This window comes from Anolis carolinensis, unplaced genomic scaffold, assembly GCF_035594765.1.
Source record: "Anolis carolinensis isolate JA03-04 unplaced genomic scaffold, rAnoCar3.1.pri scaffold_15, whole genome shotgun sequence".
In the NCBI taxonomy this organism is placed as follows: domain Eukaryota; kingdom Metazoa; phylum Chordata; class Lepidosauria; order Squamata; family Dactyloidae; genus Anolis; species Anolis carolinensis.
In genome coordinates, this window is record NW_026943826.1 from 3,373,543 (window position 1) to 3,393,680 (window position 20,138).

The 20,138-nt window shown below is 41.0% G+C and overlaps 1 protein-coding gene across 7 annotated transcripts in view; it reads right to left on the reverse strand.

Annotated features, from left to right (window-relative positions):
- Positions 1-20,138, reverse strand: part of arhgef10l (Rho guanine nucleotide exchange factor 10 like) — a 252,583-nt gene that overhangs the window by 62,141 nt on the left and 170,304 nt on the right. For all 7 annotated transcript variants that reach the window (XR_010001388.1, XM_062965943.1, XM_062965944.1 and 4 more), the window contains 2 exons: positions 18,829-18,983; positions 3,438-3,589 (listed from right to left, as the gene is read on the reverse strand). Coding sequence is in view for 6 of the 7 variants with exons in the window: in XM_062965943.1 (XP_062822013.1) it covers positions 3,438-3,589; positions 18,829-18,983 (307 nt within the window). In the remaining variant the exon portion in view is untranslated. The remainder of the gene's footprint in view (positions 1-3,437; positions 3,590-18,828; positions 18,984-20,138) is intronic.

The following is a 20,138-nucleotide window of genomic DNA, read 5'->3' on the forward strand; positions in this document are numbered from 1 at the left end:
TGCCAGCTGTCGGCTCTAGTTTGTAGTGCAGTTTTCTTGTACTGTTTTTTTTTTTTTTTTGTCTGCTGTGCTTTGAGGAGTTTCTGATTTTTGACTTCAATCAAAGCAGGTTCTTCACTTTGCTTTACATCTTCTTCTTCTTATTATTATTATTATTGATACCATATTAGTTTTTTGCCCTTACTTTTCCACTTATAGAGCTAGTTTATTGTTTTTCTTTGAAATACGTTAAATATTCAAAAACATTTAACCTACTGATGCCTCGATTAATGAAATTTTACTGGTATCTATTTTTATTTTGAAATTTACCCGTAACTGCTGCCTTTCCCACCCTCGGCTTATATTCAGGTCGGCTAATACTCGAGTATATACGGTATATATATATATATACACACACACACACACACACACACACACACACACACACATACACACACACACACATACTATAATTTGATATAGAGGTTCCTTCTGATTGGTGGAACCCTCTGCTGCAGGTCAAATTAGACTGAATGCAGATGGCCGGCCTGGTTTGACCACGATCGGATCTTTTCCAACTCTAGGATTCTATAATAATAATAATAATAATAATAATAATAATAATAATAATAATAATAAATTACACAGTCCTAGACACTTGGGAAGAATCAGTACAAGAAAACAGCACTACAAACTAGAGCTGACAGCTGGCACAACAAAACATTCCATGGAAAGTTCCTTAACAAAATTGAAGGAAAAGCTGAAAAGGAGAAGACCTGGCTCTGGCTCACGAATGGGACCCTGAAGAAGGAGACAGAAGGCCTGATCCTTGCAGCCCAGGAGCAAGACATCAGGACAAAGGCCATTAATAATAATAATAATATTAATAATAATAATAATAATAATAGAAGACCTGGCTCTGGCTCACGAATGGGACCCTGAAGAAGGAGACAGAAGGCCTGATCCTTGCAGCCCAGGAGCAAGACATCAGGACAAAGGCCATTAATAATAATAATAATATTAATAATAATAATAATAATAATAGAAGACCTGGCTCTGGCTCACGAATGGGACCCTGAAGAAGGAGACAGAAGGCCTGATCCTTGCAGCCCAGGAGCAAGACATCAGGACAAAGGCCATTAATAATAATAATAATATTAATAATAATAATAATAATAATAGAAGACCTGGCTCTGGCTCACGAATGGGACCCTGAAGAAGGAGACAGAAGGCCTGATCCTTGCAGCCCAGGAGCAAGACATCAGGACAAAGGCCATTAATAATAATAATAATATTAATAATAATAATAATAATAATAATAATAATAATAGAAGACCTGGCTCTGGCTCACGAATGGGACCCTGAAGAAGGAGACAGAAGGCCTGATCCTTGCAGCCCAGGAGCAAGACATCAGGACAAAGGCAATTAATAATAATAATAATAATAATAATAATAATAATAATAATAATAGAAGACCTGGCTCTGGCTCACGAATGGGACCCTGAAGAAGGAGACAGAAGGCCTGATCCTTGCAGCCCAGGAGCAAGACATAAGGACAAAGGCAATTAATAATAATAATAATAATAATAATAATAATAATAATAGAAGACCTGGCTCTGGCTCACGAATGGGACCCTGAAGAAGGAGACAGAAGGCCTGATCCTTGCAGCCCAGGAGCAAGACATAAGGACAAAGGCAATTAATAATAATAATAATAATAATAATAATAATAGAAGACCTGGCTCTGGCTCACGAATGGGACCCTGAAGAAGGAGACAGAAGGCCTGATCCTTGCAGCCCAGGAGCAAGACATCAGGACAAAGGCAATTCAGGCCAAGATCAAAAAATCAGCTGATGACCCAAAATGCAGACTCTGCAAGGAAACCGACGAAACCATGGATCATATCCTCAGCTGCTATAAGAAAATCGCACAGACAGACTACAAACAGAGGCACAACTATGTGACCCAAATGATTCACTTATGCCTCAAGTACCACCTCCCAGCAGCAAAGAACTGGTGGGATCACAAACCTGCAAAAGTATTGGAAAATGAGCACGCAAAGATACTGTGGGACTTCCGAATCCAGACTGACAAAGTTCTGGAACACAACACACCAGACATCACAGTTGTGGAAAAGAACAAGGTTTGGATCATTGATGTCGCCATCCCAGGTGACAGTCGCATTGATGAAAAACAACAGGAAAAACTCAGCCGCTCTCAGGACCTCAAGATTGAACTTCAAAACTCTGGCAGAAACCAGTGCAGGTGGTCCCAGTGGTGATGGGCACACTGGGTGCCGGGCCAAAAGATCTCAGCCGGCATTTGGAAACAACAGACATTGACAAAATTACGATCTGCCAACTGCAAAAGGCCACCCTGCTGGGATCTGCACGCATCATCCGAAAATACATCACACAGTCCTAGACACTTGGGAAGTGTTCGACTTGGGATTTTGTGATATGAAATCCAGCATATCTATCTTGTTTGCTGTGTCATAATAATAATAATAATAATAATAATAATAATAATAGAATCTTAGAGTTGGAAGAGACCACATAGGCTATCAAGTCCAACCCCCTGTCATGCAGGAAAAACACCATCAAGGTATCCCTGATAGATGGCCATCCAGACTATCTAATCTATATATATAAAAGAGTGATGGCATCACGGCAGTGGACAAAACAACAAAAGTAAACACCCCACAACCTCAAAAATTGACAGCACAACCCCTCATCCATGCCTCTGGGTTGATACAACAAAAAGAGGAGCCAGATGTCGGAGACGGCGATAATTAAAACCGAAAGGGTAACGCCGTCGTTGCCGCTTATTAATAATAATTAATACTCGCATTTCATCAGCGGTAAGAACAGTCTGATCCCATTGAGGGTCTCACTTTCATACTTGTTTATAATGGGCTTAATACAGTGATTTGGGAAAGTTAGAACCAAGAGCAACAGAAAACATTTGGACCTAGGTAATTTTCAAGTGTAAGCAAACAGAATTTTGGCACCCCCCCCCCCAAAAAACCAATCACTGAAAAATAAAAGCGAAAATCTATATATATAAAAGGATTAAAAAAATTCGGCCTAGGACAAAACAACAAAACTACACATCCCAGAAACACTAAACTTGGCAGCACAACCCCTCATCCATGCCTCTAGGTTCATACAACAAAAAGAAAAGAAAAATATAGTCCTAATTAGAGGGAGAGGAATAATTGTTTTTTATCCAATTGCTGCCAGTTAGAAGGCTAAGCTCCGCTCACTTGGTCTCCTAGCAACCCACTCAGCCCAGGGGACCCTTTACCTTAACTACTACCAATTCCTCAATACTTTACTTCCCATACCACCATACTTCGCCACAGCAACGCGTGGCCGGGCACAGCTAGTAATGATAATAATATAAATAAATAAATGTAATAGAAATAAATAAATACGAATAAAAATGGCCCACTCACCTGCGCTTTGAGGCTGGCGGCGTCGAAGACGGTGATCTGGTTCCCGCAACTGGCCCACAAAGCGTCGTCCAACGTGAGCAGCGTCCTCACCGGCGCCAGTCCGACTGTCAGTAAAGTGGGCTCGACTTTGGCATCCCAGAGTCCCCCGGCCGCTATTGGAAAGAAAGAGGGAAGAAAAGGGTAAGCGAATATCTTGGATAATAAGGAGGGATTAAGGAAAAGCCTATTAAACATTAAATTACATTATGATTTTACACCTAACATCATGTTATACAACATATTTGACAGAAAAAGTAGTTCAATAGACAGTGATGTTATGTTGTAATTACTGTATTTACGAATTTAGCACCAAAGTAGCACGATATATTGAAAACATTGACTACAAAAATGCATAGGATTATCCAGAGTGTTGGATAAACGAGGCTTGGATAAGTGAGACTCTACTGTATATAGGTATTTATATAGGAATTTTCCCCTCACATGTATGCAAGTCTCTGCAAATCCTATTTAGATATAATTATCTATATAGAGAGAGACATGTCTAGATTGATAGATATGATATACAAAGCTTACAAATATTACAGGGGGGAAATGCACACACAAATATATACACAGACATGACTGCATAGAGCGCTGTTACCTTCCCACCGGAGCGGTACCTATTGATCTACTCACATTTGCATGTTTTCAAACTGCTAGGTTGGCAGAAGCTGGGGCTAACAGCAGGAGCTCACCCCTCTCCCCAGATTCAAACCCCCGACCTTTTGCCCAGCACGTTCAGCAGTTCAGCGGTTTAACCCGCTGCGCCACCAAGAGCTCCATATACTATCATTATAATTATAATAATTATTTGATACATAACAAGATTATTATTATTATTATTATTATTATTATTATTATTATTTGCTATATGTTGAGCTATTAGGGTTGTGCATAATTTCATTTCTAATTTGTATTTTGAAACATATGCAATATGCTGAGCTATTAGAAGGATAGAAGTGTGCATAATTTCATTTTTAATTCATTATTATTATTATTATTATATACAATATGTTGAGCTATTAGGGTCGTGCATAATTTCATTTCTAATTTGTATTTTGAGAGCATATGCAATACGTTGAGCCATTAGGAGGATAGAAGTGTGCATATTTCATTTCTAATTCATTATTATTATTATTATTATTATTATTATTATTATATGAAATATGTTGAGCTATTAGGGTTGTGTATAATTTCATTTCTAATTTGTTATTATTATTATTATTATTATTATTATATACAATATGTTTAGCTATTAGGGTTGTGCATGATTTAATTTTTAATTGGTATTTTGAGAGCATATGCAATACGTTGAGCCATTAGGAGGATAGAAGTGTGCATAATTTCATTTGTAATTCATTATTATTATTATTATTATTATTATTATTATTATATTGATACAGTACTGTTTTTGCTGACCCTTCTTTTCCACTTACGGAGCTAGTTTACTGTTTTTCTTTGAAATACGGTCAATATTCAAAAACGTTGAATCTACCTCAATTAATGTCATTGTCTTGGTATCTATTTTTATTTTGAAACTTTCCCACCCTCGGGTTATACTCGAGTCAGTAAGTTTTCCCAGTTTTTTGTGGTAAAATTAGGTGCCTCAGCTTATATTTGGGTCGGCTTATACTCGAGTACAAGGGTTGAACAACACAACCGTTCAATGCTAAGGCTTCCCCGTCTGCGCAGGGTTCCATTCTTCGCTCTTTAACAACACAACCGTCCAATGCTAAGGCTTCCCCGTCTGCGCAGGGTTCCATACTTCGCCCTTTAACAACACAACCGATCAATGCTAAGGCTTCCCCGTCTGCGCAGGGTTCCATACTTCGCTCTTTAACAACACAACCGTTCAATGCTAAGGCTTCCCCGTCTGCGCAGGGTTCCATACTTCGCCCTTTAACAACACAACCGTTCAATGCTAAGGCTTCCCCGTCTGCGCAGGGTTCCATACTTCGCCCTTTAACAACACAACCGTTCAATGCTAAGGCTTCCCCGTCTGCGCAGGGTTCCATACTTCGCCCTTTAACAACACAACCGTTCAATGCTAAGGCTTCCCCGTCTGCGCAGGGTTCCATACTTCGCCCTTTAACAACACAACCGTTCAATGCTAAGGCTTCCCCGTCTGCGCAGGGTTCCATACTTCGCTCTTTAACAACACAACCGTCCAATGCTAAGGCTTCCCCGTCTGCGCAGGGTTCCATACTTCGCCCTTTAACAACACAACCGTTCAATGCTAAGGCTTCCCCATCTGCACAGGGTTCCATACTTCGCCCTTTAACAACACAACCGTTCAATGCTAAGGCTTCCCCGTCTGCGCAGGGTTCCATACTTCGCTCTTTAACAACACAACCGTCCAATGCTAAGGCTTCCCCGTCTGCGCAGGGTTCCATACTTCGCCCTTTAACAACACAACCGTCCAATGCTAAGGCTTCCCCGTCTGCGCAGGGTTCCATACTTCGCCCTTTAACAACACAACCGTTCAATGCTAAGGCTTCCCCGTCTGCGCAGGGTTCCATACTTCGCTCTTTAACAACACAACCGTCCAATGCTAAGGCTTCCCCGTCTGCGCAGGGTTCCATACTTCGCCCTTTAACAACACAACCGTTCAATGCTAAGGCTTCCCCGTCTGCACAGGGTTCCATACTTCGCTCTTTAACAACACAACCGTCCAATGCTAAGGCTTCCCCGTCTGCACAGGGTTCCATACTTCGCTCTTTAACAACACAACCGTCCAATGCTAAGGCTTCCCCGTCTGCACAGGGTTCCATACTTCGCTCTTTAACAACACAACCGTCCAATGCTAAGGCTTCCCCGTCTGCACAGGGTTCCATACTTGGCACTTTAACAACACAACCGTTCAATGCTAAGGCTTCCCCGTCTGCACAGGCTTCCATACTTCGCCCTTTAACAACACAACCGTCCAATGCTAAGGCTTCCCCGTCTGCGCAGGGTTCCATACTTCGCCCTTTAACAACACAACCGTTCTATGCTAAGGCTTCCCCGTCTGCGCAGGGTTCCATACTTCGCCCTTTAACAACACAACCGTTCAATGCTAAGGCTTCCCCGTCTGCGCAGGGTTCCATACTTCGCGCTTTAACAACACAACCGTTCAATGCTAAGGCTTCCCCGTCTGCGCAGGGTTCCATACTTCGCCCTTTAACAACACAACCGTTCAATGCTAAGGCTTCCCCGTCTGCGCAGGGTTCCATACTTCGCCCTTTAACAACACAACCGTCCAATGCTAAGGCTTCCCCGTCTGCACAGGGCTCCATACTTCGCTCTTTAACAACACAACCGTCCAATGCTAAGGCTTCCCCGTCTGCGCAGGGTTCCATACTTCGCTCTTTAACAACACAACCGTTCAATGCTAAGGCTTCCCTATCTGCACAGGGTTCCATACTTCGCTCTTTAACAACACAACCGTCCAATGCTAAGGCTTCCCCGTCTGCGCAGGGTTCCATACTTCGCTCTTTAACAACACAACCGTCCAATGCTAAGGCTTCCCCGTCTGCGCAGGGTTCCCTACTTCGCTCTTTAACAACACAACCGTTCAATGCTAAGGCTTCCCTATCTGCACAGGGTTCCCTACTTCGCTCTTTAACAACACAACCGTCCAATGCTAAGGCTTCCCTATCTGCGCAGGGTTCCATACTTCGCTCTTTAACAACACAACCGTTCAATGCTAAGGTTTCCCTATCTGCACAGGGTACCATACTTCGCTCTTTAACAACACAACCGTCCAATGCTAAGGCTTCCCTATCTGCGCAGGGTTCCATACTTCGCTCTTTAACAACACAACCGTCCAATGCTAAGGCTTCCCTATCTGCGCAGGGTTCCATACTTCGCTCTTTAACAACACAACCGTTCAATGCTAAGGCTTCCCTATCTGCGCAGGGTTCCATACTTCGCTCTTTAACAACACAACCGTCCAATGCTAAGGCTTCCCTATCTGCGCAGGGTTCCATACTTCGCTCTTTAACAACACAACCGTTCAATGCTAAGGCTTCCCTATCTGCGCAGGGTTCCATACTTCGCTCTTTAACAACACAACCGTCCAATGCTAAGGCTTCCCTATCTGCGCAGGGTTCCATACTTCGCTCTTTAACAACACAACCGTTCAATGCTAAGGCTTCCCCGTCTGCGCAGGGTTCCATACTTCGCTCTTTAACAACACAACCGTTCAATGCTAAGGCTTCCCTATCTGCGCAGGGTTCCATACTTCGCCCTTTAACAACACAACCGTTCAATGCTAAGGCTTCCCCATCTGCACAGGGTTCCATACTTCGCTCTTTAACAACACAACCGTTCAATGCTAAGGCTTCCCCATCTGCACAGGGTTCCATACTTCGCCCTTTAACAACACAACCGTCCAATGCTAAGGCTTCCCCGTCTGCACAGGGTTCCATACTTTAACTCTTTAACAACACAACCGTTCAATGCTAAGGCAGCAAACAGAAAACCCGAAATATTAATATTTGCTGATCTGAGGAGACAAAGCAGGTGCGCCTTTCCAAGAAATATCCACTTTTGCCCTTCACAGATGTAACTCGCCGACTAAACGCCACCCGCATCTGCTGGCTTCCGACACTTTGCCTCGCCTCCCCTCGTCAATTAAATAGCATAAATGGTTTTCTCGAGAGCTAATTAATAATTTTCCCTTTTTCGGGGGGAAAAAAAGGCAACAGGATTTGGAAGCCGTGCGGAAGCAGCCTGGGTTCGTGGCCCCGGAACGGAGAGTGAAAGACACGGGTTGTGGGCGCTTAATGGACCGTGGAAAGAAAGCGGAGAGAGCCCGATGATGATGATGATGATGATGATGATGATGATGATGATGATATGGGAAGCGGATGATTATACGGGAGGCGGAATAGGGAAACATACAAAAATGGAGAAGAAAGTTGGAAATTGTAAGAAAATCGGAAGTTGGAAATTGTAAGAAAATCAGAAGTGGGAAATCGCAAGAAAATCGGAAGTTGGAATCGTAAGAAAATCGGAAGTGGGAAATCGCAAGAAAATCGGAAGTCAGCAATCACAAGAAAATCAGAAGTTGGAAATCGTAAGAAAATCAGAAGTTGGAAATTGCAAGAAAATCAGAAGTTGGAAATCGTAAGAAAATCAGAAATCGAAAATCGCAAGAAAATCGGAAGTGAGAAATCACAAGAAAATCGGAAGTTGGAAATCGTAAGAAAATCAGAAATCTGAAATCGCAAGAAAATCGGAAGTGAGAAATCGCAAGAAAATCGGAAGTTGGAAATCCAACGACGGCAACCGTTTGACGGGTGGAAATCGGGACACAGGGAAAGGTGAAAACATATACAACGCTATGTACCACGATTTTTGACACTGGGCTATACATGTCATTTCCTAATTGGTTCTATCATAAATACACAGGAAAATTTTATTCAACTGTAAAAACTTTGATTCAAGCAGGCAGCACATTTTGCTCTAGTTTGTCAATGAATATCTCAGCAAGCCTCAACCAATTCAACATAGCTTGTGGCAGCCGCAAAAACAAAGTTTCTGGAGTGGAACAACTACTTTCAAAGTCCCCAAAGTTACAAACAAGAGGAGAAGCAGGTACTACTACTATTATTATTATTATTATTATTATTATTATTATTATTATTATTTTATGAAACAGCAAACAAGATAGATATGCTGGATTTCGTATCACAAAATCATAAGTCGAACACTTCCCAAGTGTCTAGGACTGTGCGATGTATTATTATTATTATTATTATTATTATTATTATTATTATTATTATTAATATTTTATGACACAGCAAACAAGATAGATATGCTGGATTTCGTATCACAAAATCATAAGTCGGACACTTCCCAAGTGTCTAGGACTGTGTGATGTATTGTTATTATTATTATTATTATTATTATTATTATTATTATTATTATTTTATTGTATGACACAGCAAACAAGATAGATATGCTGGATTTCGTATCACAAAATCACAAGTCGAACACTTCCCAAGTGTCTAGGACTGTGTGATGTATTATTATTATTATTATTATTATTACTATTATTGTATGACACAGCAAACAAGATAGATATGCTGGATTTCGTATCACAAAATCACAAGTCGAACACTTCCCAAGTGTCTAGGACTGTGTGATGTATTGTTATTATTATTATTATTATTATTATTATTATTATTATTATTTTATGAAACAGCAAACAAGATAGATATGCTGGATTTCGTATCACAAAATCACAAGTCGAACACTTCCCAAGTGTCTAGGACTGTGCGATGTATTATTATTATTATTATTATTATTATTATTATTATTATTATTATTAATATTTTATGACACAGCAAACAAGATAGATATGCTGGATTTCGTATCACAAAATCATAAGTCGGACACTTCCCAAGTGTCTAGGACTGTGTGATGTATTGTTATTATTATTATTATTATTATTATTATTATTATTATTATTATTTTATGAAACAGCAAACAAGATAGATATGCTGGATTTCGTATCACAAAATCACAAGTCGAACACTTCCCAAGTGTCTAGGACTGTGTGATGTATTATTATTATTATTATTATTATTATTATGACACAGCAAACAAGATAGATATACTGGATTTCGTATCACAAAATCATAAGTCGAACACTTCCCAAGTGTCTAGGACTGTCTGATGTATTGTTATTATTATTATTATTATTATTATTATTATTATTATTATTATTATGCTAAGCAGAGCCACTGTCTAACCACTTTATTATTATTACTGGAGACGCAGTGGCGCAACAGGTTAAACCTTTGAGCCGCCTGAACTGCTGACCTGAAGGTTGGTGGTTCGAATCTGTGAGACGGGATGAGCTCCCACCTGTCAGCTCTAGCTTGCAGGGACGTGTGAGAAGCCTCCCAGCAGGATGGTAACACATCCGGGCATCCCCTGGGCAACATCTCTGTAGACAGCCAATTCTCTCACACCAGAAGCAAATTGCAGTATGTTCTCAAGTCCCTTCTGACACAATAAAAATAATAATACTAATAATAATAATAATAATAATAATATATTACCCATTTATAATCTTATATTATCTGCTTTGAACTGGATTATCTTGAGTCCACACTGCCATATAATCCAGTTCAGTGTGGATTTTATAAAGCTGTGTAGAAGGGGCCTCATACAATCCAGTTCTCAGCAGATAATATAAGATTATAAATATAATATGTAATAATTACTGTGGTATAATAATACAGAACAATACAATCTCCAAAACCAGGACAGTCAATAAAGAGCAACACTCTGAAAGCAGGGAAATTGGGAATTCCAGAAAGGAAACAATCGGGGCCAGCTAACACCTCCCAACAAAGGATTCCCCCAGGCAGGAAGAAGACAGGCTTTGAAGCTGCAAGGCCATTAAATGCTAATCAAGGTGGCTAATTGCAGCATTCATACCTGCCATACCAAGATTATTCATTGCTATTCAAAGTGGCCAATCAAGGATTCAGCAAGGGAGAAAGCAGCCAGTCTTGCAAGGAGCCAAGGCTATTCAGTGCTATTCAACCTGGCCAACCAAGATTTCCCCTAGGTGGAAAATCCCCAGGCTTTGAAGCCACGAGGCTATTCCATCCTATTCAACGTGGCCTAGCAAGGATGCCCGATGTAGAAAGCAGCCAGGCTTTGAAGCTGCAAGACTATTCAATGCCATTCTATCTGGCCAAACAAGGATTCCCTATAAAGGGAGTAGCCAGGCTTCTTTGATTGAGGGTGCTACTCCAGCTACTCTCGAAAACAGCCAGGCTTTGAGGCTGCAAGGCTATTCACTGCTATTCCACTTGGCCAACACATGATTCCCATAAGCCACAGCAACATGTGGCCGGGCACAGCTAGTAAAAATATAATTATCATTATTATTAATTTGCTAAGCAGAGCTCTTATCTGGACACTTTCAGACTTTCAGACTGTTGACAAAAGGTCTCCATGAAAAGAGATTTTCCAGACTCAGAGAGACAAGGAAAAACAGAAGCCAAAGCCTGAGAATTAAGTGTCCTTCGCGGCCCTTTCCGGCCACAACGTCTTGCAAAAAATTAATAGACCCGACCCCAAGCGAAGATTGTCCTTTGACTCCTCTTTATCAACATTTTCTTTTCAAACCGGCGACAAGGATGAAAACCCATCTGACAGGCTTCAGCGGCAGTAAAACTGCTCCTTGTTCTGGAGAGAACTGACAGCCGATCAATAAGAAATTACTCAGCGTTCGAGTCGGAGTTTCGTCTCGGGACCCGGAGTCCGAGCGTTGCATTTTGAACGGCAATTAGCATAAAGCGGCTTTCTTCTTCTTCTTGGAAAAAGAGAGAAGGTACAGCACGGCCTTCTCTTCTTCTTTCCCCCTTCCTCGGCTTCAAAAAGCAGGAAATTAAAATAGATTGGAGATTAATTAAAGACTGGATGAAACTTTTCCCCTGGAGGAGAAGATGAAGGAGTGACGAACAAACAAACAAATGTGATTTATTATTCCGAGGCATTTCTGGGATGTGCAGGATGCAGGCAATTCTCCCCGGGTTCTCCTCAGAAAAAGAATGAACGGGGATGTTGTTATTTCTTTCTGGAGAGTTTCCAGTGGTAGACCTCATTGGATTTAGATGTTTGAAGAGAAGGAAAAGTACCAAAAAAGTTCATACATCTCATCATGCAACTCGAAACAGAGCATCGTAGAGTTGGGAGGGACCCCAACCTCCTCCCATTAGTGAACTGGCTTGGGAAGTGGCTGGAGGGATTCTTCATACCGGGTCAATAAGAAGGCATGTGCAAAAAAAATCAGAAATCGGAAATCGCAAGAAAATCGGAAGTCGGAAATTGCAAGAAAATCGGAAGTTGGAAATCCTAAGAAAATCAGAAATTGGAAATCGTAAGAAAATCGGAAGTGGGAAATCGCAAGAAAATCGGAAGTTGGAAATCGTAAGAAAATCAGAAATCGGAAATCGCAAGAAAATCAGAAGTGGGAAATTGCAAGAAAATCAGAAGTGGGAAATCGCAAGAAAATCGGAAGTCGGAAATCGCAAGAAAATCAGAAGTGGGAAATCGCAAGAAAATCGGAAGTCGGAAAACGTAAGAAAATCGGAAGTCGGAAATCGTAAGAAAATTGGAAGTTGGAAATTGTAAGAAAATCAGAAGTTGGAAATCATAAGAAATTCGGAAGTTGGAAATCGTAAGAAAATCAGAAATCGCAAGAAAATCGGAAGTGGGAAATCGCAAGAAAATCGGATGTCGGAAATGGTAAGAAAACTGGAAGTTGGAAATTGTAAGAAAATAGTTACGAAATTTCATTACTCTCGTTATAGTAACAAATTTTTCACTAACTATACTTTAGAAACACTTTAGAAACAAGGTGCCTTGTTATGTGAAATTACGATAACAAAATTGTTACGAAATTTCATTACTCTCCTTATAGTAACTAATTTTTCACTAACTATACTTTAGAAATACTTTAGAAACAAAGCACCAGCACTCCAGTTTTGTAATGACTTTTGAACCATTTTTAATGGATCGCACATCCCTAATAGTGACCTGGTTTGGGAAATGGCTGGAGGGATTCTTCAATGTGTTCTACCATTGTAGCAAGTTTCGCCCCAATAGTTTTAAAAAAGTAGGAGAAAGGAGCCCCTGAAGTTTCCCCAAGTGTAGCAATTACGTGAAATTATAATAACGAAATACTGCGGTTATGTAATTTTGTTACTCTCGTTATAGTAACTAATTTTTCACTAACTATACTTTAGAAACACTTTAAAAACAAGGCGCCTTGTTATGTGAAAATACGATAACAAAATAGTTACGAAATTTCATTACTCTCGTTATAGTAACTAATTTTTCACTAACTATACTTTAGAAATACTTTAGAAATACTTTAGAAACAAAGCACCAGCACCCCCAGTTTTGTAATGACTTTTGAACCATTTTTAATGGATCACACATCACTAATAGTGACCTGGCTTGGGAAACGGCTGGAGGGATTCTGCAAACCGGGTCACAAAGAAGTGGTTACACTTCCCTAAGTATATGTTAGAAACACTTTAGAAACAAGGCGCCTTGTTATGTGAAATTACGATAACAAAATAGTTACGAAATTTCATTACTCTCGTTATTGTAACTAATTTTTCACTAACTATACTTTAGAAATACTTTAGAAACAAAGCACCAGCACTCCCAGTTTTGTAATGACTTTTGAACCATTTTTAATGGATCGCACATCCCTAATAGTGACCTGGTTTGGGAAATGGCTGGAGGGATTCTTCAATGTGTTCTACCATTGTAGCAAGTTTCGCCCCAATAGTTTTTAAAAAGTAGGAGAAAGGAGCCCCTGAAGTTTCCCCAAGTGTAGCAATTACGTGAAATTATGATAACGAAATACTGCAGTTATGTAATTTCATTACTCTCATTATAGTAACTAATTTTTCCACTAACTATACTTTAGAAACACTTTAGAAACAAGGCACCTTGTTATGTGAAATTACGATAACAAAATAGTTACGAAATTTCATTACTCTCGTTATAGTAACTAATTTTCCCACTAACTATACTTTAGAAACACTTTAGAAACAAGGCACCTTGTTATGTGAAATTACGATAACAAAATAGTTACGAAATTTCATTACTCTCGTTATAGTAACTAATTTTTCCACTAAATATACTTTAGAAACACTTTAGAAACAAGGCACCTTGTTATGTGAAATTACGATAACAAAATAGTTACGAAATTTCATTACTCTCGTTATAGTAACTAATTTTTCCACTAACTATACTTTAGAAACACTTTAGAAACAAGGCGCCTTGTTATGTGAAATTACGATAACAAAATAGTTACGAAATTTCATTACTCTCGTTATAGTAACTAATTTTTCCACTAACTATACTTTAGAAACACTTTAGAAACAAGGCGCCTTGTTATGTGAAATTACGATAACAAAATAGTTACGAAATTTCATTACTCTCGTTATAGTAACTAATTTTTCCACTAACTATACTTTAGAAACACTTTAGAAACAAGGCGCCTTGTTATGTGAAATTACGATAACAAAATAGTTACGAAATTTCATTACTCTCGTTATAGTAACTAATTTTTCCACTAACTATACTTTAGAAACACTTTAGAAACAAGGCACCTTGTTATGTGAAATTACGATAACAAAATAATTACGAAATTTCATTACTCTCGTTATAGTAACTAATTTTTCCACTAACTATACTTTAGAAACACTTTAGAAACAAGGCACCTTGTTATGTGAAATTACGATAACAAAATAGTTACGAAATTTCATTACTCTCGTTATAGTAACTAATTTTTCCACTAACTATACTTTAGAAACACTTTAGAAACAAGGCGCCTTGTTATGTGAAATTACGATAACAAAATAGTTACGAAATTTCATTACTCTCGTTATAGTAACTAATTTTTCACTAACTATACTTAGAAACACTTTAGAAACAAGGCACCTTGTTATGTGAAATTACGATAACAAAATAGTTACAAAATTTCATTACTCTCGTTATAGTAACTAATTTTTCACTAACTATACTTTAGAAACACTTTAGAAACAAGGCGCCTTGTTATGTGAAATTACGATAACAAAATAGTTACGAAATTTCATTACTCTCGTTATAGTAACTAATTTTTCACTAACTATACTTTAGAAACACTTTAGAAACGAAGCACCAGCACTCCAGTTTTGTAATGACTTTTGAACCATTTTTAATGGGTCACACACCCCGAATAGTTACCCGGCTTGGGATATGACTGGACAGATTCTTTATACCTTGCCAGTTGAAACTCAAACTATCCGAGACCTACTTGCCTTTCGGAAAGTCTGCAAAACCTTTCTCTTCCGACAAGCTTTCGATGGGTGAAAAACTCAGGGCTATGTCTGTTCTTATTGTTATTTTAAAGCTAATTGTATTGTTTTAATCTATTTCCGTAAACCACTCCGAGCCAAATTGGGAGTAGTATACAAGTCTAATCTATATCTATATATATAATAAAAGTCAATGTTTGTATGCGGCGGGCGGTGTATGTATGTATGTATGTGTGTATGTGGCAGCTTTCTGATTGGCCACCACTATCACAGGCCACTGTGACCACCAGGAACGACGGATCTGGCCAAACTTGACACATTTAACCCTCATGAGGCACTTTATGGCCTGATGCCGTTTGGGGGAGGATGGACCACAGATGATGGGATTTGCAGTACTTTCAAACACTTTAACTCCCACAGACTACTGCAATGCCCACCAATGATGGAAATGGACCAAACTTGCCACACAGAACCCCTGTGGCCCCCTTTACGTCCTGATGTATATTGGGGCAGGATGGACCAAGGATGATGGGATTTGCAGTACCTTCCCTCACTTCTTGAGACCACAGCAACTGCCACAAATCACACAACTGAACCAAACCAGGCACACAGATCCCAAATGACACACTTCACATGCTGCAGCAGTTTGACGGAGGGTGGACCAAGGATTATGGGATTTGCAGTACCTTCATCCAATTCACCTCCCACAAACCACTGTGATGCCCATGAATGACAAAACTCTATCAAACTTGACACACACGTGCAGGGTAGCCCACTTTACATCCTGGTGCAGTTTGGGGGAGGAGGGACCGTGGATGATGGGACTTGCACTATCTTCACTCACTTCCTGGGACTACTGTGACCCCCACCAATGACTGATCAAGACCAAACTTGGCACATAGAGCCACCATGGCCCACTCTACATCTTGGTGAGGTTTGAAAGAGCTTGGACCTTGGATGATGGGACTTGCAGTATGTTCACTCACTTCCCGAGACCACTCCCACCCCCATCAATGTCTCATCAAGACCAAACTTCAAACAGAGAACACCCAGGACTCACTCTACACCCAGGTACAGTTTGGAGGATGATGGACCATGCACGATGGGACTTCCAATACCTTCACTCACTTCCTGACAGCACCGCGACCCACACAAATGACTGATCAAGACCAAACATGGTACATGGAGCCCCCATGACCTACTCTACATACTGGCTCTGTTTGGAGGGGGATGGACACTGGACGATGGGACTTGCAGATGGGAGTTGGAGCTCACCCGCACCCACTGAACCCACCTGACATTGGATAGAGGCTACACTTGGAACACAGGCAAACAAGGCCTTTCTCAAATGACCCGGGCACCGCCGGGTCTCCAAGCTAGTATATAGTAAAAGTCAATATTTGTATGTGGCGGGCCGTGTATGTATGTATGTGTGTGTGTATGTGGCAGCTTTCTGATTGGCCACCACTATCACAGGCCACTGTGACCACCAGCAACGACGGACTTGGCCCAAACTTGACACGCTTAGCCCCCATGACACACTTTATGTCCTGGTGCCATTTGCGGGACGATGGACCATGGGTGATGGGATATGTAGTACTTCCAATCGCTACGACTCCCACAGACCACTGTGATGCCCACCAGTGACATAACTGGACCAAACTTGGGAGACAGAATCCCCATGACCCCCTTTACACCCTGGTGCAGTTTGGGGGAGGATATACCATGGATGATGGGATTTGCAGTACCTTTACTCACTTTTTGACACCACTGCAACTGCCACAAATGACTCATCAAGACCAAACTTGAAACACAGAGCGCCCATGACCCACTCTATACCCTGGTGAAGTTTGGAGGACGATGCACCGTGGATGATGGGAACTGCAATACCTTTACTCACTTACTGAGAACATTGCAACCCCCACCAATGCCTGAACAAGACCAAACTTGGCACATAGATCCCACATGTCCTACTCTACACCCGGGTGCTGTTTGGAGGGGCATGGACCATGGATGATGGGACTTGAAATACCTTCACTAGCTTCCTTAGAGCACTGTGACTCCCACCAAAGACGAATCAGTACCAAACTTGGCACATAGAGGCCCCATGACCCACTCTACATCCTGGTGTGGTTTGGAAGACTTTCGACCATGGATGATGGGAACTGCAGTATCTTCACTCACTTCCTGAGACCACTGCAACCCCCACCAATGTCTGATCAAGACCAAACTTGACACTTACAGTCCCCATGACCTACTATACATCCTGGCGCTGTTTAGAGTGGGATGGACCATGGATGATAGGACTTTCATATGGGAGTTAGAGTTCACCTGCACCCACCGAACCCCACTGACCCTGGACCTTGACTAAACTTGGAACACAGGCAAATAATGCCTTTCTCATTGTGATGTCTCATGGGCCATGTAGTCCTGTTCCTAGTACTGTTGTGACAGATGAAGAGGAAAACTTGGGTTTCCCACCGTTTCTGCCAGATTTGGAGCCCTTGCAGCTGCAGGACGTTTGCCCACAAGAAGACAGCCAAACAAACCTTGAGCCGAAATCTCCCCCTTTTTCTCGCCGCCTTTATTATAATCAAGATAGACACGCTAAGGAGGTGACTCGCCGAAGCGCCAGGATAGCTGCCAGACAATTAGATGATTAAGCCAGGTTCCCTTGGGAAAGTTTAAGGAGTCCTGCATCTGGTCAGTATAGGTTTCGGTTCTTGTTCCCCAGAGAATGTGTGCTTTGGCGGGAAAACAAGATCCTATATAGATGTTGGCCACAAAGGATTCCTTGCGGAGTCAATTCGTCAACTACGGGAGTAGATTGTGTGTGGACTACGCTACTCCAGTTTCCAGGACCTTGCTCTCGTCCCAGCCCTGCCTTGTTCCCCGGACCTCGCCACGGATTCGCCACGGACCCTGTTCTTGTTCCTCGTTTCTTGCTGCCTTGAATCAAGCCTTATTTGCCAAGAACCTAGTTTGCTCTCCAGCCTTGCATCAAGTTCCAAGGACTAAAGGACCTTGTCATTTCCCCTCACTTTGCTTGGCAAAGTGTGTGTTTCGGTTATTGGATTATAACTTTGGACTTTAATATCTCATATTGGACATTGTTTTCCTGGACTATATTTGACCTTTCCTGAAAGGTCTACTTCTGAACTATATCCTACACTTGTTTTTATTGACTTTATATATTTCTTTAATAAAGATATTAGATAGATTCTGGCCTCTGCGTATGGTTATTGGTGCTCTGCAGCCTGGGTTCTGACACTCATACGACCCGGGCACCGCCGGGTCCCCAAGCTAGTAAATAAATAAATTGGAGTGAAATTTCCCCAATTATCGTAATTACTGTAACAAAATAGTAACAAATTTTTCATTAAGTATACTTTAGAAACAAAATGCCGCCCCCCCCCCCCCCAGGTTCGGAATGACTTTTGAACCATTTGTTTATGGATCACACAGCCCAAGTAAATGGGGTAATTTGGGGGGTTCTGAGCCCCCAAACCTCTGCCCCGAAGGCTTACCGTTGCTCCTGGGGAAGGCGGCGACAGTCCCGTCCTGCAGGCCGGCAAAGACGTAATCGGCGTTGTGTTTCAGGCAGAGGACGGGTTGGAGGCCGGGGCTTTTGACCGTCAGCAGGCACTGCATCCCGGTGTCCACGCTGCCGTAGACCAGGATGCTGGAGAAGCCAGAAAAGAGGTGGCGTTACAGGAGAGCCTTAGTTGACAGAAGCATTCTGGAACATGACCATTGTTGCACCCCAAGCCAGCATGAGCACTCGAAAACCAGACAAGAGAAAATATAACACACTATATCTTTATTAAAGCAACTAGCTGTGCCCGGCCACGCGTTGCTGTGGCCAAGTCTGGTGGTATGGGAAATAAAGTATTGAGGAATTGGTGTTAGTTAAGGTAAAGGTTTTGTTGGCAGGTGTTAGCTGGCCCTGATTGTTTCCTTCCTGGAATTCCCAATTTCCCTGTTTTCAGAGTGTTGCTCTTTATTTACTGTCTTGGTTTCAGAGATTATATTGTTCTGTATTATTATACCACATTAATTATAGCATTACTGAGCATGGAACTACTTCTTCTGTCAAATTTGTTGTATAACATGATGTTTTGGTGCTTAATTTGTATAATGATTACCTAATTTGATGTTCAATTGGCTTTTCCTGAATCCCTACTTATTATCCAATATATTCACTTATCCAATGTTTTGCCGGCCTGTTTATGTTGGATAAGTGAGACTCTACTGTATATTTATAATCTTATATTATCTGTTTAGAACTGGATTATATGAGGCCCCTTCTACACAGCTGGATAAAATGCACACTGAAGTGGATTATATGGCAGTGTGGACTCAAGATAATCCAGTTCAAAGCAGATAATATAAGATTATAAATGGGTTATATAGCTGTGTGGAAGGGCCTTGAGTCTACACTGCCATATAATCCAGTTAAAATCAGATAATCTGTATTTTATAGGCAGTGTGGAAGAGGCCTAAGTGAGGCCTAACTCTGCCTGTCCCCTGGGCTGAGTAGGTTGCTAGGAGACCAAGTGAGCAGAGCTTAGCCTTCTAACTGGCAGCAATTGGATAAAAACAGTTATTTCTTTCCCTCTAATTGGGACTTTATTTTTCTTTTCTTTTTGTTGTATGAACGTAGAGACATGGATGAGGGATTGTGCTGCCAAGTTTAGTGTTTCTGGGATGTGTGGTTTTGTTGTTTTGTCCTAGGCCGAAATTTCATTACCCTTATATATATATATATAGATTATATATCCAAAGGAAGTTAGGTATAGAGTCTGAGTAAGGAATAGTTCTTTTTAGAAAGGTTCCA